Source organism: Micropterus dolomieu, linkage group LG03 (genome assembly GCF_021292245.1).
Source record: "Micropterus dolomieu isolate WLL.071019.BEF.003 ecotype Adirondacks linkage group LG03, ASM2129224v1, whole genome shotgun sequence".
Classification (NCBI taxonomy): Eukaryota; Metazoa; Chordata; class Actinopteri; order Centrarchiformes; family Centrarchidae; genus Micropterus; species Micropterus dolomieu.
Window position 1 is genome coordinate 5,035,741 of NC_060152.1, and position 15,180 is coordinate 5,050,920.

At 40.5% G+C, this 15,180-nt stretch overlaps 1 protein-coding gene across 2 annotated transcripts in view; it reads right to left on the minus strand.

Annotated features, from left to right (window-relative positions):
* Positions 1-15,180, minus strand: part of smarcc1a (SWI/SNF related, matrix associated, actin dependent regulator of chromatin, subfamily c, member 1a) — a 56,507-nt gene that overhangs the window by 28,112 nt on the left and 13,215 nt on the right. For both annotated transcript variants that reach the window (XR_006824362.1, XM_046044096.1), the window contains exons 17-27: positions 13,989-14,142; positions 13,634-13,744; positions 13,381-13,440; positions 12,875-13,133; positions 12,311-12,472; positions 11,036-11,091; positions 9,288-9,441; positions 7,408-7,586; positions 7,117-7,251; positions 2,868-3,192; positions 154-279 (exon numbers count right to left, since the gene is read on the minus strand). Coding sequence is in view for 1 of the 2 variants with exons in the window: in XM_046044096.1 (XP_045900052.1) it covers positions 154-279; positions 2,868-3,192; positions 7,117-7,251; positions 7,408-7,586; positions 9,288-9,441; positions 11,036-11,091; positions 12,311-12,472; positions 12,875-13,133; positions 13,381-13,440; positions 13,634-13,744; positions 13,989-14,142 (1,721 nt within the window). In the remaining variant the exon portion in view is untranslated. The remainder of the gene's footprint in view (positions 1-153; positions 280-2,867; positions 3,193-7,116; positions 7,252-7,407; positions 7,587-9,287; positions 9,442-11,035; positions 11,092-12,310; positions 12,473-12,874; positions 13,134-13,380; positions 13,441-13,633; positions 13,745-13,988; positions 14,143-15,180) is intronic.

Consider the following 15,180-nt stretch of genomic DNA (forward strand, 5'->3'; position numbering starts at 1 on the left):
CCATACACACCAGTTTGGGTTAATTAAATGGTGTACACACCAAAAATAAATAACCATGCGTTTACCTAAAAATCCAAATCCAATCCATTTATACACGTAAACACAGAACCCAAACATAATGAGAATGTGTGGCAGACAGAGATTTGTACTCACACATGCCGTTGGGAGCTCCAGGGTGGCGTGGGGGCATCATGGGAGGCATGCCGCCAGGAGGGGGTCCCGCAGAGGGTGGGCCGGGCATCATACGTCCTGGAATTGGCTGGCCTGGACCCATTGGTCCTGTAGGGTAGAAAGGATAACAGGGACAAATGAGACGAGTGGAGATTTGTTGGAAAGGATGGACTGAAGCAGGAAACTTGACGCTCTTTTTTTTTTTTTTTTAAATAAATGGGGAACTGGCTGGGGGTTGGAATTTTAAATAAATAGTGTGTAATTTCAAGCTAGGTGATGTGTTTAACATGTCATCATGTTATTCATGTTCAATATCATGAACTGTATTACATTTAGGGCTGGCCTGAATGTCATTTTTTGAGCTTTGACACTTAAGAGCGAATAATCGAAGCTTCGCAAATTTCACTTTTAACTTTTATTATAGCGACTAAATGCTCATCTTCTACAATCTGCCTAATATAATTATTGTATGTGTTCATTATGTTGTTGTTTCCAGCCTACAGTTTAGCTACGGATTAATTTTAAAATGTAGGAAATTTGACTGTTTTGATCTGTAATGAAGTTAAGCAATTGTAAAATTAATAAACGCCATAACTGCCACACTACTGCTGTCGTCACTATGTTTAAAGTGCTCGAAAAAAACTTAATCGAATCTCAAAATTGAAAATCGAATGTGTACCCAACGGTCGAATATTTGGGATCCAGCCTTAATTACGTTGTTGCATTAAAATCAGACAATTCTGTCAATTCTAGCACCACGACTACTGCCAATCACAGGACATAATGGGAATGTCAGTTTTGCATCAAGTTACACATGAAAAAATGCGAACCTATACTTTCAATGCCACTTTTAACTACAGTTTAGTTTGAATCAATAATTTGGACAACAGCATTTGGTAAAATACACATTATATCATCTTCTTGTAGCTATGCAATGCCACTGAATATCCAAAATTACAGTTTTTCTCGGTTGTTTACACAATAACACTGGAAGTTGAGACAATGACCACAACCTGTAATTCATGAACCTGTACCAATTATGCTAAAGCACAAGCACATTTCCTGCTTTATACTTCTAAACCGCACTTTTCTCAAAACACTACACACACACAACCCTGTACATTTCACACAATCTTCATGAATAATATTTCTGGTTCACATGAAACACAGGGCCATTCAAAATGCTAAACTTAAAATTTCTGACTCCAAACATGGGCAAACAAATGTTGCACATTTTTTCCATAGGCAACTACAGCTTTAGCAATAAAAATAGTCTGTTTGGGAGCAATAGACGCCAACATAGGAGAGAGAAGCAAGGGGAGTGAGAGGAAGAGGAGGATGAGCAAGAGAAGGGCGAGCCATTATCTCTGAGATTCGAGCCCCCGTGGTCTAACAACGAGGGAGGCTGGGCAGAGGGTACAACTAAACCAAAGCATGTTCGCAGGAGCATCTGCCGTCCAGACTCAATGATTACTGTAATGCATTATTGCAAGTGGACCATACTATTGAAAAGAAAGTATGGTTTATGTATGCATGAGAGTGGGACTGTATTCATTATTTACAGCATGGAGATGGAAGGTCTATGGAGATACGTCTCCTGCTGCTTGGCCAGGGAGAACATTGCCCGCTAAGTTAATGAGCTGCTGTGGCCAGACAGAAAATGTTTCTTTACAGTGTATAAACAGATTTTTTCCCTGTTTGTCCTGGATGAAGAACACTTATCCAACAACCTACAAATCCAACTGTGTTTGCTGAGATTTATAAACAGTAACTCAGAATAAAAAAAAACAAAACACATTCTATTCTTGTATTTGTCTGTTTTATATTAGAGTATAAAAACAGTTTACAACAGGCTGCTGTACGTACAGTGTGTAGTGTAACACTGAAAATGCAAGGATTGCTGCCATGGTTATCATAGTCGTGTATTCAGCTCATTATAGAGTTTTTCCATTGAGCACCATCAGTGTACAGCCAAGTCTCACAGACACAACAGCTGTCACAAGTGCAGTTTTACAACAAAAACATCTTTTTATTTTTTTGCTAGCTTTGATTTTCTCTCCCTGTCTGCACTAGGGCTGCAGCTAACAAAGATTTTAGTACTCAAAGCTTCTACAGATTATTTCATCGATTCATTTAAAAACTACTTTTGCCGGCACGGGATCAGCTGCGTAAGTTGATAGATGACAGATATTTATTCGTCCTTTTGGAAATTCATAGTGTGTCGTACAGCAAACATCAGACCAACAACATCCACAGGCCAACAACCAGACAACTGCTTTACAAACACAAACATCACCCGAGTACTATACAAGTTACACTAAGGTGCAGCTCCCCAACACCCAGTTAACTCGTGACTGTGACGTTACAACCCAAACTCACGGCCCAACCAGGAGAACAATAAACGCACGCGTGTAAATTTACAGCTGAGGATTGTGGCTTACTTTGGCTAGCCTTAAACTCAACCATCAATCATGATTTCAGGTAAATGCTAAAGTTGCTTTTGCCATTGACGACATAAGTTTCGTTTTACGGTGGACAGACTAACATTACGCTGTCGTGCTGTTGCGGTAGGCCCTTTTTATATACTATGGCTAGGCCACATTCAATGCAAAGAATTTGAATCAATGCTCTTTAGTAATCGAATTAATCAATCGTTTCAGCCCTACTCTGCACACTCCATTCTGTTTCTCTCTCACCTGTCTGTCCTGGGTGGTGAGGGGCCATGGGGTGGTGACCCATTGGGGGGTAGCCGGGGTGCATGGCACCACCGGGTGGTGGCCCTCCGTGGTGGGGAACTGGTGCTCCGTGGTGTGGCTGGGGCCCTCCAGGGTGCATGCCAGGTGGAGGGGGCCCAGGGTGGGGTCCAGATCCAGGAGCCTGTCCTTGAGCCTGGGCGGCAGCCGCAGCCGCGGCAGCGGCTTGCTGCTCCATCTGCTGCCTCGCCTTCATCTCTGCGTATTTAAGCTGCTCCATGTGGAACGCCTGACGCTCGGTGAGCAGCTGCTGCCGCTGAAGCTCCAACTGCACAGAGAGACAAAGGAAATGCCAAGAAAGATGATTAAAAAAAGATTTGTTATAACCAGCACAAAAACAGTCAGCTGCTCCCTGATGGCTGATGGATGAAGCAAACACAGGATCTTGGGACAGTTAAGAGTCCATTGGAGGGTCACTGGGGGTACTCAACCAAATTAAAGTTTAATTAGACAATTACCATTATTTCACCTTTAAAAAAGTTAGAATGTAGTTTTTTAAGGTTTTCCTTGCCTTTCTGTTCAATCTACAAGGATGATAGAAGCACTTGATTTATTTGGTGCTTTAAACAATGAAAATCTTATGAAAGAACAAATAAATAAATTGTTGGACTAACTATTATCACAAAGATATGTAGTTTGATGTATTTAACAAGGACAAACATTTAAAGCACTAAAACTGTAATCCATGCACGTTATATTTTATATTAATTTTGAATGTGACTATGCCGATGCTCCATTTAGTTACTGCATCACCATGACAGGACCTGCATTGTTTATGTACACGATTTACTTAATTTCCAACACTAAAAGGGTCAGCTGATCCAAACCATTTTCATCTGTGGGGCTCACAGCAATGAAAAATGACATTTTAAAAATTCAACAGCAACTGGTCTTTGCTGAAACCGATGTCCTGCTTGCTCTGGATAATCCACATACCTTGCTACAAACCGTTATGTAATGGGTCAGGGTAGAGGCTGGAGTTGTAGGTCTCAGAAAGTCAACATATGAAGCAAACAGTGTATACATGGCATTTAGAAATTTGTGTGAACTGACAATTCAAAAAACTTTATAAAGCTAAAAAGGGGGATCTTTATACTAGTATGCAAAAGTTTTTCAAATCTTCATGAGAATATTTCGCAAGACGCAGAGAGCACAGCTCACTTGTACGCTTCAGTGGCTGCTGGCATGTGCAATCTCTCTTTTCTGTGCTGTGTGTGGATCTTTGTTTGTTTAAGAGTCCAGTTTTTTTTACGGCCGCAGCAGAGGTTTGATTACTCCCCAGTCTTTAGAAAGCTTATATAAACCAGAGTCTTTTTCAAGCACTATTTACAGCTGTGAAACTGGGCTACGCTCCCGATGCCTCCACCACAAAAACAGTTTTACACTCTCGCTGGCGTCTCCAGGGATTGTTCAGTGGCAGGACACACACACACACACACACACACACACTGAGGGTTATTCACTTGCCCTGAAGAGGCAGGTAACAGTTTCACTTGCCTGACTAAATGTCCACTTTGCTCTGGAAAATGTGCTATTTGCAATTCAGCTCCACCACAAAGAAGTAATTCTGTGTCTCCTCTTCAGTCTCTGAATGATTTGAACGAAGCGGGAAGCAACTTGTTTGTTCTTCAACGTTGGTTGATGAACTCCAAATATTTTTGCCATTACTATTATTTTTACTTATTTCAATATAGCAACTACAGAAGTAAGACTGTGACACTACGTCAATTTTAAATAATTACAAAAACTTCTCAATAAGATTTAAATCAACGCTTTGCTTTAAATTAACATTTCATTGTTTTGTTTTTAATAATGTAAAACACAATTCACAGTCTTTTCATTTTGAATCACACATTTCATTTACTGTTGCCACCCCCCTTTTAAAACTTATTTCACCCTAAATTTATGTCTCCGTTTTGAGAAAGCCTACTTTAACAAAACAGTACAATGAACATCTCTGATGGTATAAATTATGAGCAGTTCAGTAACACATTAACATCTCAGACAACTGAAGAACAGTGAACAAAACATCAGACAGCTTTTTACCTCAGCTGGGTCTGAACTGGTTTCACTTGAAAATTAAAATTCTCAATATTGAGGCTAGTTCCTCAGCAAAAGTACTTTTGACTAATAGATATTTGTGCATTTAACCGTTACAAACAATATGGTACCAGCAGGTTGTTGTGATGACCAGCCATTAAACTCATAAAAAGTTTTTATGCAAATTTCTCCTTGCTCTTTTTATTAGCAAAGAGTAACAAAGACACATTTGGTTATATTAACAGGCTTCTCATTTCAGTCACTTTCACCACCAGTAGCAGATTATATAAGCTGTCGTTACTAATGAACTAATGTTCATTCCATAATGGCTAATGGTTTTAGTACTCTCTACTATACTCAGCCAGAGTGTTTTTGAAGGAAAGAAACGGAGAGAAGAAGCTGCTTAAGAAAAATAAGATGCAAGAGTAAGAAGGCAACATATGTTATCCTAATGTGTTGCATACATATTTAATTACCATTTCATATGAAATGCTGCTCATTTCCAAGTAACATTTAATAAACAGTTTCTACCTTCTCAGACAAACGGTGATAAGAGATTTGAGTGTTAGTTATTCATAAATGTTATTACTAGCAAATGTTAAATGTAATTTCATTCAATTAAGGGATTTGAAAGGATTGAGATTTCAAAGTCGTACACACACACACACACACACACACACACACACACACACTTCAGTGAGTGGGTGTGACTTCAACCTGCAGGATGCACTTGTGTTAATGGATCATTATTCATCATTATTAATATCCATAGCTGAGAGCAAGGGCTGGGTATCGAGTTCGATACTTTTTAGGTACTGACCGAATTGCCTCAGTACCATCGAGTATCAAAAAATGTCTTGTCTTTCGGTACCAAATTTCAATACCTAAAGGTTCTTGTTAACGATGAGCCGATAAGCCTGCAGCATGCTTGATGTGCCATAATCTAAAACTGATTGTAATTGGCTGTGGTGATGTAAACACTAAATCACGCCGGTTACACACAGAGTCCAGGCTGGTGGATGTAAAAGACGTGGAGAAAATCAGAAGTGTTGCTACATTACACCAGGCTTGATGCAACAGCGCGCGATGCAATATTTGTGACGTAAGATAATTGCTGCCAAGAGCGGCAACACGACAAACCTTGTGAAGCCCTTGACTGTGCGTGGAATAAACTTAAGAGCAGAAAGTTGCTCCGTCTTTGTCTGCTACAAGACAGAGCCGGTGGAGTCATCGTCTCAGTGCCCCACTGCCACTGAACCTGCTTCAACATGCCCACCGTACAAGTAGTGTTGGGCAGTAGAGCCGTTACTAGTGTAACTACATTTCTCAGTAGCTTGGTGGCAGCGTCGCCGTTTTCTGAATCAAATCAAAGCTCTTTCACTGATCGAGTAGCGTCCACACACGCTACATTTCCCCAAGCATTTCTGAAGGATCAGTAAGTGACACCACCGCCACACACGGACCTGTATGTGCAGCTGGCGGAAGCGGAAGTGACATCACGTACCGATCCTTTGGCTGATGTCTGCGACTTTGCTGCAGTGGAATAAAAACACGCGTGACTGACTTTACTTTCTATTGTGGAGTTGAGGAGATGAGTCTATCTCGCAATGTTGCCAGAGCACAAATTCACATCTAAACAATATAAAATAAATAAACAATTAAATTACATTATAAAAACTAAAGGGGAATAAAAACAACAAAAACACAATACAAGCCTATGTTACACTGAAAATACGTGACAAGCGGTAGAATTTTTCAAAAGGAACAATTACTAAAATAACAAACAACATTAATGATAATAACATGATAATTAAGTTACTTTAAACAAACAACAATGGTTCTCAGATTGTTGAGAATAAAATTGGCATCGAAAAAAGTATCATTCAGGAACCGGTATCAAAGTCGAGGTATTGTATCGATATCAAAAATCTTTGAACGATACCCAGCCCTACTGAGAGCCCTTACAGAGTGTGGCGCTAATTCAGTTGTGCAGGGTCAGTGATGGGAAATAACCCCCACACATCTCAACTTCAACACTCGCATCAGACAAAAAAAACCCCCACTTATATCTGATGTTTGTCTTCAATGGGAAAGGGTACAATTAGCGGGGGGGGGGGTGCAGAAAGGCAAAAAAAGCTTCTTTTTGACTTACGGCCTCTTTCTCTCTGTCCATGATGGTCTCAAGCTCCTCAAAGTGTCTCAGCTTGATCTCCAGCTTCTTCATCTGGGTCTCCACCAGTAGAGCCACCAGGGACTTGATCTTCCTCTCCTCCACCGCCGCCAAGTGCTGAGACAATGAAGAAACAAAAAGGGAGGACAGACAAATGAGAAATATCTGTTTAATACTAGTAACATTATCAAGATATCATCATTAAGCTCATTTTGATACGACTTGCTAAAGTGTGTGTTTGCTGCTGTTCAGTTAGCACCCCTGCAGTCTCACCTTGGCCTTGGTGGCAGCAGATGCCAGGGCTGCAGCAGCTGCAGTGGCAATGTTGCCCTCTTCGATGTCATGCTCCAGTTTCTTCCTCTTGTCCTCTGCCTCGTCTGTAGCTGCCTTCTCCTCCTTATCCTTCTCTTGATCTGAGGACGATGTCTCCATTGCCTCCTCCTTGTCTTTGTCTGACAGGGAGGGAGACAGAAATTTAATCACTGTGAGTGTTTTATGAAACTCAGCTTCATCATTACACACAAAAATGTCTTGCTGCCCTCTTGTAAAAAACAACAGCTGTGTTTAAGTAGGGATCGACCGATGTGTTTTATTTGGGGCCGATCCCGATCATTAGTAACCAATTGACCGATATGTGGAACAGATATACATTTTCTGTAAAATGTTGAATTTTGGTGTTAAATGTTAGAACACCTCAAACTCCAACACAAAACTTTGTTGAAAATAAAACGATTAAAGTTAATTGTCATGTTTAATCTTTATAAATAGTAAATGAAATGAATCAGAGATCCATCCCAGAGATGAACTTAGAGGTTAATTATAAATTATCATAAACTTACTTTGTCTTTATCTGCTGACATTTATATAATATAGGTAGGATTTTATTGATACTATTTATTGGTTCTGTTCTTCATCTATACTCTTATTGGGCCTTATGTGGGTTCATGAGATTTTGCGGTTCGAGAGCTGGGATGGCTCGGTGTGGTGTTTGTCCCACCCCCCGTGCACTGTGATTGGACGGCTGGGATAGAAGTAACATTGACGAGCGCTGCCTTTCACCCAGAGAAAAATTTTTCAACTCTTGGCGACCGGGAAAAAAATGCTCAGCGCCCAGCGCTTGTCTCCCAACAAGCAGCTGAGTTTACAAGGATTTGCTAAATTTTTACAATACGTAGCATCTTAGCTAAACAGGCTACAACCTGTGAGATTTTGCTTTTTTTTTTTTATATAACCTCGCCATTACTAGCACATGTGCTTGGGTAAAACACACACACACACACAGCTGCGGTGAGTGAGACAGAGCAGATTAAATATCGCTTGGTGCACGTTCCTGCTCGTTGTACTGATGCAGTTTCTGAATTTTACTAGTATTGCTGTTTTTGCTGCACTTACAGTAACGGCCGTAGTTATGGTCAACTTGTGTAATCTACACTGATCTCCGCTCACTTGGCTCCGATTGTGTGCGTGTATATACTTCCGCACTATAGTTAGTGTTGATAGGCTATTACTCGTGACTTGTAATCAGCTAATACTGTGGGCAGGACATTGCACCAGCACACAGAGTGGTGAGTACAGACTGAGAGAAGTGGCTGCATCAGTGCCAAAGGAGCACATTCTTTAATTAATTGATTATATCGGCTATCCGTTTTTGAAATGGCCGATGCAAATTATTGGAAAAATGCTGAATATCGGCGCCGATAATCATCCAGACCCATTACTGGTCGACCCCTAGTTTAAAGACACTGTCTGAAGTTAAACATTTAACACTTTTAGAAATCGGTGACTTCTTAGCAGATTTATAATTTTCTTGATTCACAGAAATATGAATCACAAATATTTAAATATAGTTCCAGCTTTTTAGTGAGAGGTTTTCTTGATTTTCTGAGTCAAATATTGTAGCAAACCGATTATCTCTGGGTTGTGGGCTGTTGGTCGGCAACATCAACTTGATTTAAAAATTGTGATGCGATTTTCACTACTATCTGACATTTCACAGAGCAAAGGGATCGATTGACTGAGAAATTCATAAATTTATTTAAACGGTTATAGATAAATTAAGAAAAACTACAGCCTTAATTGGGAGCTAAGTGCTAATGAAATGTAATGAGCTTATGAACTAGAAATGTTTTCTTATATTTTATGATGAGTGTTACCTGCAGGAGCTGTCTTGGCCTCCCCTCCCTCTTCGTTCTCCTCCTCGCGCTCCGAAGTCTCTCCTCCCTCCTTCTTCACCTTCTCTGTGGTCTCGGTCTTGTCGCTCTTCTCTGCAGACTCACTTGGCTTCTCTGCCTCGTCCTTTAACTCCGCCTGAAGGATGAGGACACAGACACACAGCGATAAGTGGCAAAAGTGGTAAAGCGATAAGTGGTAAAAAAAAAAACGACACAAAAGACAGTAGAAATTTAACAAACAACCTGCATAGAGTATCAAAGAACAATTAAACAACCGTACCAGGTGAATGTGGCTAAACTAATGATCATTTTGATACTTAAAATGAATTTGGTAAGTAACAGCTGGTAAATGCTGTGATGCTCAGGGCAAATAGAATAATGGGTCGTATCGGGACCCTATCCACTTTTTGGGGACGATCGCTGTGATTTAGACAAAGTGTCTGACATTGGTTAATGGGTGCTAATGAGGAAGCCATCAGCCAACAAGCTGTCCAGCAGAGCGAGGACAAAGTTAATTTTAGAAAAATGCCATTACATTCAGCCTGAGGGCATTTCCGAAGCAAGTGACACCAAATGTAGATGAGTGGGATAATATACTTTAAAACACCAAGTAGGAGACAGGAAATAAAAACAGACAGAATACAGAAGTGAATATTAATGGGATGGCAAGATCAACACTTGCGCAGACACTAGTTAATATTTAACATATTGAAATTAATCCGTTTAACTGCTGATCCATGCAGAACTCAGGTAGGTGGTTTAGCAGTATAAAAACAGATGATCTGACACCCACTTCTTAGAAAGTCAACAATTACCGTATAGCTCAAGTGACTAGGTGGTTTTCAGATTATTATCAAAACAATTACTCATCTTTCTCGCTGCAATAGCTTACGTTAGGACATAAATATTTCACAGTCGTTTTTCCAGCTGAAAGTCATATAATGCTGATCTCAGAATCATGTCAACTGCTTCTCTAACCATACCTGCTATAGCTGAATCCAGTGTTTCTTTGTTGTTCAAGAGCTAACAAAAACATTTGTTGGAGATGGGTTAATCTCTCCGTTTGTGATTGTATTTCGTCACTGATGGGATCAGGATGCACTCGATGTGGAAATGTGTGTTTTACACAGCAATTATTGAAAATTAAGCGCCGTTTCACCAGGAGCCAAAAACTACACATACATCAGCTTTGAGGTAGATGTTGTTAATTTAGCACGGAGGGAGCTAAAAAACAAGGGGTTTGGAGGTTTTTCAGACTTGCTATGCCAACAAGTTTTACGGCTACTTGCAATATCTGCAAAGCCAATGTTTCAAGGGGTGGTGGCACCACTGCAAAATCTAACAACCAACATAATCAAGCACCTGGTATCGGATCAGCTGATGCATGAAGCCCAGGTATTGGTATCGGGACTAAAAATAGTCCCAAAGCAGGCACTCATATTTTTAGTAAAACTACAACTGTTTTAGGAACTTTATTTTAAATAAGACTGGAAGCAGTTAAAGTTTTTAAAGATGTAGGTCTTCAGTTTGAACCAATGGGTTTGGGACCATGAGTACCACAGAGACAGATGGAAAGTCACAAAGCGTTAAACTAATGCATTGTTGGTTTTGTTGCTAAGAAGAAAAGTAGCAATTATTGCTTTATCCATTAATAAGCAAAGGTTTCTGTTAAACCATTCCTTTTCAACATACAGATGGATACAGACAGGACATACAAAAGGTGGTCTTACCTTATCAGCCTGCTGGGAGTCTGTGTCAGTGTCAACCTTCTCTGCCTCTGTGGTTTCTGCAAGTGACACGTATGGTATTGAAATTAGCATGACATCTCAAACTGGACAAGAGGGCTACAGAAGTTGTGTTGCAACCTGAATTTTATTGCAACTGTTTATTCCTGAATTAATTAAATTGAAAAACAGAACGCAAGCAAGAAACGGGGTGAGATCGGGTTGAAGCAAAGAAATTACAGATCAATTCCAAGTGTAACAGAAAGCAGCAACAGTGACGTGTTATCCTGTTTAAAATAAAATTAATTTATAGATTCTCTGAAGGCATCGAACTTGTGTTCGATGGGTTAAAAACTTAGGACAGAAAATTAAGGTCAAAAGCATTTTAAGTGAGCAGGGAAGGGTGTTGTGTGTGCGCGCGAGTGTAGACATATATACACACACACACACACACACACACACACACACACACACACACACTACATGTGTACGGTTGAGTGTTAAACCATGTCACGGGTGCACTTGAGCATGTGTTAAGGGTCTGAATATTGATTGTGTGATATGGGTGTGTGAGAGAGAGAGCGCTTCAGGCCAGTTGAGGCACTGAATGCATTTAAGCTTATTGATTGCAACTGTGGCTCTAGAGGGCATTCATTTAGGTATAACAAATGATTTGTATTATGTGGGAGTGTATGTGTGTGTTAGGGTTGTGGGAGAGTAACAACTGAGTTAAAGGGAAAATATTTCAAGAAAGCAAAGAGCAAAACAGAGATAAAGAGATAAGCATATGATAGTGTGATGACCCAGTTTTCTGCCACCCCCTCCTCCTACTCCCCTGCCCCATCTGCCACTGATGTTTTAATCCACTGGTTACCACGTCAGTATGCACACGCCAATATTTTTGTATTGCTCACCCCTACTGGTATAAACAGGCACGTGTAGCACGTTCACACATTAGGACAGACCAGTAATCTTTAGTATATATTCAGGTGAAGAAATACATCATTTTTCCTCAAAGGAGGATATGAAAAACAGGACAAAGTCACAAACACAGCAGTAATCTGTATCAAAGACGAGTCTCCGTATACTGTTACTATCTGCTGCCCTCCAGTGGTTACAATACACAATATCTAACACCAGCTTATACAAGTCATTTCTTTTTTCAAAAAACAAAACACATCTACATTTACACACTTTTACCCTTTTATATATGTAATGATTTTTCCTGTCTGGTCAGAAGACCTTAAGCAGCTCCTGTTTCTATCCCTCTTCATTACTCACCAGTCTTTTCTGGCTCCTCGGGGGCGGTGCCAGCGATGCCGCTGCTCTCCAGGCCAAAGGCAGGGTCCACCTTTCCTGTGCTTCTGGCCGCCTCCTGCACCTTCTTCACGTGAGCCTCCACCAACTCAGCCGGCACCTCCTCACGCACACGGGAGAACTCCTCTGCAGACAGAGCGAATAAAGCCAAAACATTTATAAAGAGCTTGTTGAAGTTGTGTGTGTTTGTCTTTCCCTAGCGAATGTGTACTTGCTGCAGTATACAAATTACCCATACAGGGATAAATGATGTTTAATTGAATTGAAGAAATGTATAATAGTTTTGCATCTCAATTCAAGAATTTGAATTTAGGAACAGTCACTAATGTGATCACTGTGAAAATATTTCTAAATATATATCCAATATCTGTCAGTTCCATACCAGTGTATATTAACTTTTTCCACGTTTATAGGTATTTTTACACATTGCTTTAAATGTAAGGAAGGAATTTTAGGCATAATACTTCATGTAAAAAATGCCCCCCCCATCTGAAAATCTCTTATTTGCAGCTTTTTATTAGCTCTCACCTAGGGCTGCCCTGGCTGCAGCCGACGCCACTCTGGGATCAACCACAGAGGCCAGGAAGGCTACTGTGCTCATGACAGGATTTCCAGACTGGCTGAAGGGTATGGGCTGGTAGGCCAGAGGGCCCAGAGAGGCCTCTGTGCTTTCCATGTATGGATCTTCAATGGGCAGCCGCAGGAAGTGCAGGATACACTCGTCCTGGGTGCGTGAACCGATGTGCTCAGACACTTTGTTCCAGTCATCCTTAAACATCTCCAGGGCCTGGAATAGGTAAGGGAGTGAAATTACAAGTTTTAGTAATAATATAATGAAAAGTGGGAGGACTTAAGTACAGATTAAAGGGTCATAAGGTAAAAGATGGACGACATACAACAACCATCTTTTATTTCCATCACTATTTATGACTGGTTGGAGGACTGAGTATCAGTGCTCAGCAGCCAAACATAATCACAATCCAGAGTATTTTATAACAGGTTTCCTTCGCTCTCTAATCTGTTGTGAGACTCACCTCCAGCAGCAGTAGTGTCTCTTGCTCGGTCCATTCCCTGGTGGAGTTGACCGCTTTAACCTGTAGGGCACCAAAATCAAATTATCATAAAGACAGGTAAATACGACAATAGGTGTGTTAGCAGTATTGTATGAAAATTCACAAACACGTTTCATCCATTGTTGTCTATAGCCTCCAATATAAATCTTCTCACCAGCTAAAAAATAAAATAATGTGGAAAACATATTACATGTTAAGATAGTTGTGTGCTGACCTTGGGGTTTTTCTTGTTGTAGAGGTCGGTGCGAAGGCCAAAGTTCTGCAGGTCGATGGACTTGTCTTTGCCTTTGTCTGCAAAGTTGGGCATTTGCTGCGGAGGGGGAATCTACAGGGATGAAACACAGAATGTGATCAACAATGTGTAGGTAGTACTGTATTAGTGCCTGTGTGGACCTTTCTATCAGTGTGTTTTACAACAGTACAGCAGAAGAGGATGGAATCCAGAAGGATTGATGCTACATTACAGTGCAGCGGCCATTTTCATTCATGTTGCTTGGTTCCCTTTCTCCATTTTACAAACTCCTTTCATCTATCACTAACTCTGTCTTGTACATCTTAGTCAGCCTTACCGGTGGGGGTCGGTGGTTAAGGGGCATGAGGCCAGATGGTGTGTCAGCCAGAACGGTGAAATGGGGTGTGGGTGGGGGGCCCATGGGCAACGGGCGACTGTCAGCGTCGACCTGGTAGTTCACCAAACCCCACTGCTCCAAGAAAGCATGAACCCTGGAAACAAACAATGACATTTAATATTCTTTTATTTCACTCTTTTCACCATTTTTCCTGATTTCTCTCAATTAATACATAAAAAGTTTGTTAAATTTTTCATCAAACCATTAAAAAGGCATCATCAGTTTTGTTTCCACACCTAAAGGGGTTTCCCAGTAAGTGTCATTTTATTAACTAATATACAGTGACTTATTTAGTTGTTCAAAGAGTTGCTGCAGTATTTATCATACTTGAGACCAACATTTAACCACCACAAATCATCTTACACTGTTCCACACCCAGTTCCAGGAATAATAACTAACAGCTATCAGAGAAATCCAAGAACTAGTTCATAAGTTGTTTCTAGCTTTTCTGGCCACATTCAAATGCAGATCAAAAAGTCCTTCATCATAGAGAAGGTATGTATATTATTTAAATATGGGCATAATAGCACACAATTTCAGACAGTCTCTCCTGGAAGACATTGATTCATGTTGCACTCGTTCCCATAAAAAGTGAAAGAAATGGTTATATAAAGAATTAAAGAAAGAGAGCTAGAGAGAGCAGTTCACACCCAAGCTCCTTTCTTGCCTCTGCACCGTGGGCTTATCACATAGTATATTGGTCCCCCTTAGGAAAAGCATACACTCTGGTATGACCTCTGTGGCACAATGACTAAGTTATAGGATTTAAATAGTAAATGGACTGTACTTGTAAAAACCGTCTCTCCAGTCTTCCGAGCACTCAAAGTGCTTTACACTATATGTTAGCGTTGTAGTACTCGAGACCACTTTTTGATGGTCTTTGTCTCGTCTCGGACTTGACCGCCTTTGTACTCGGTCTTGTCTCGGTCATTGAGGACTCGGGATTTTATTTCAAGACCATAACTTTGGGAATATCAATAAATTGCTTTTGCATTGTCTGATTTGTTAACATCCTAACTTAGATTGGAAGTAAATCTTATTGCTTCAAATGCAACCAATAACCCTAATTAAACGTGTTGTTCCCGTTAACGACAGTAACCCCTCCCCGCAATGCTTACGTTGATTTCAGCTC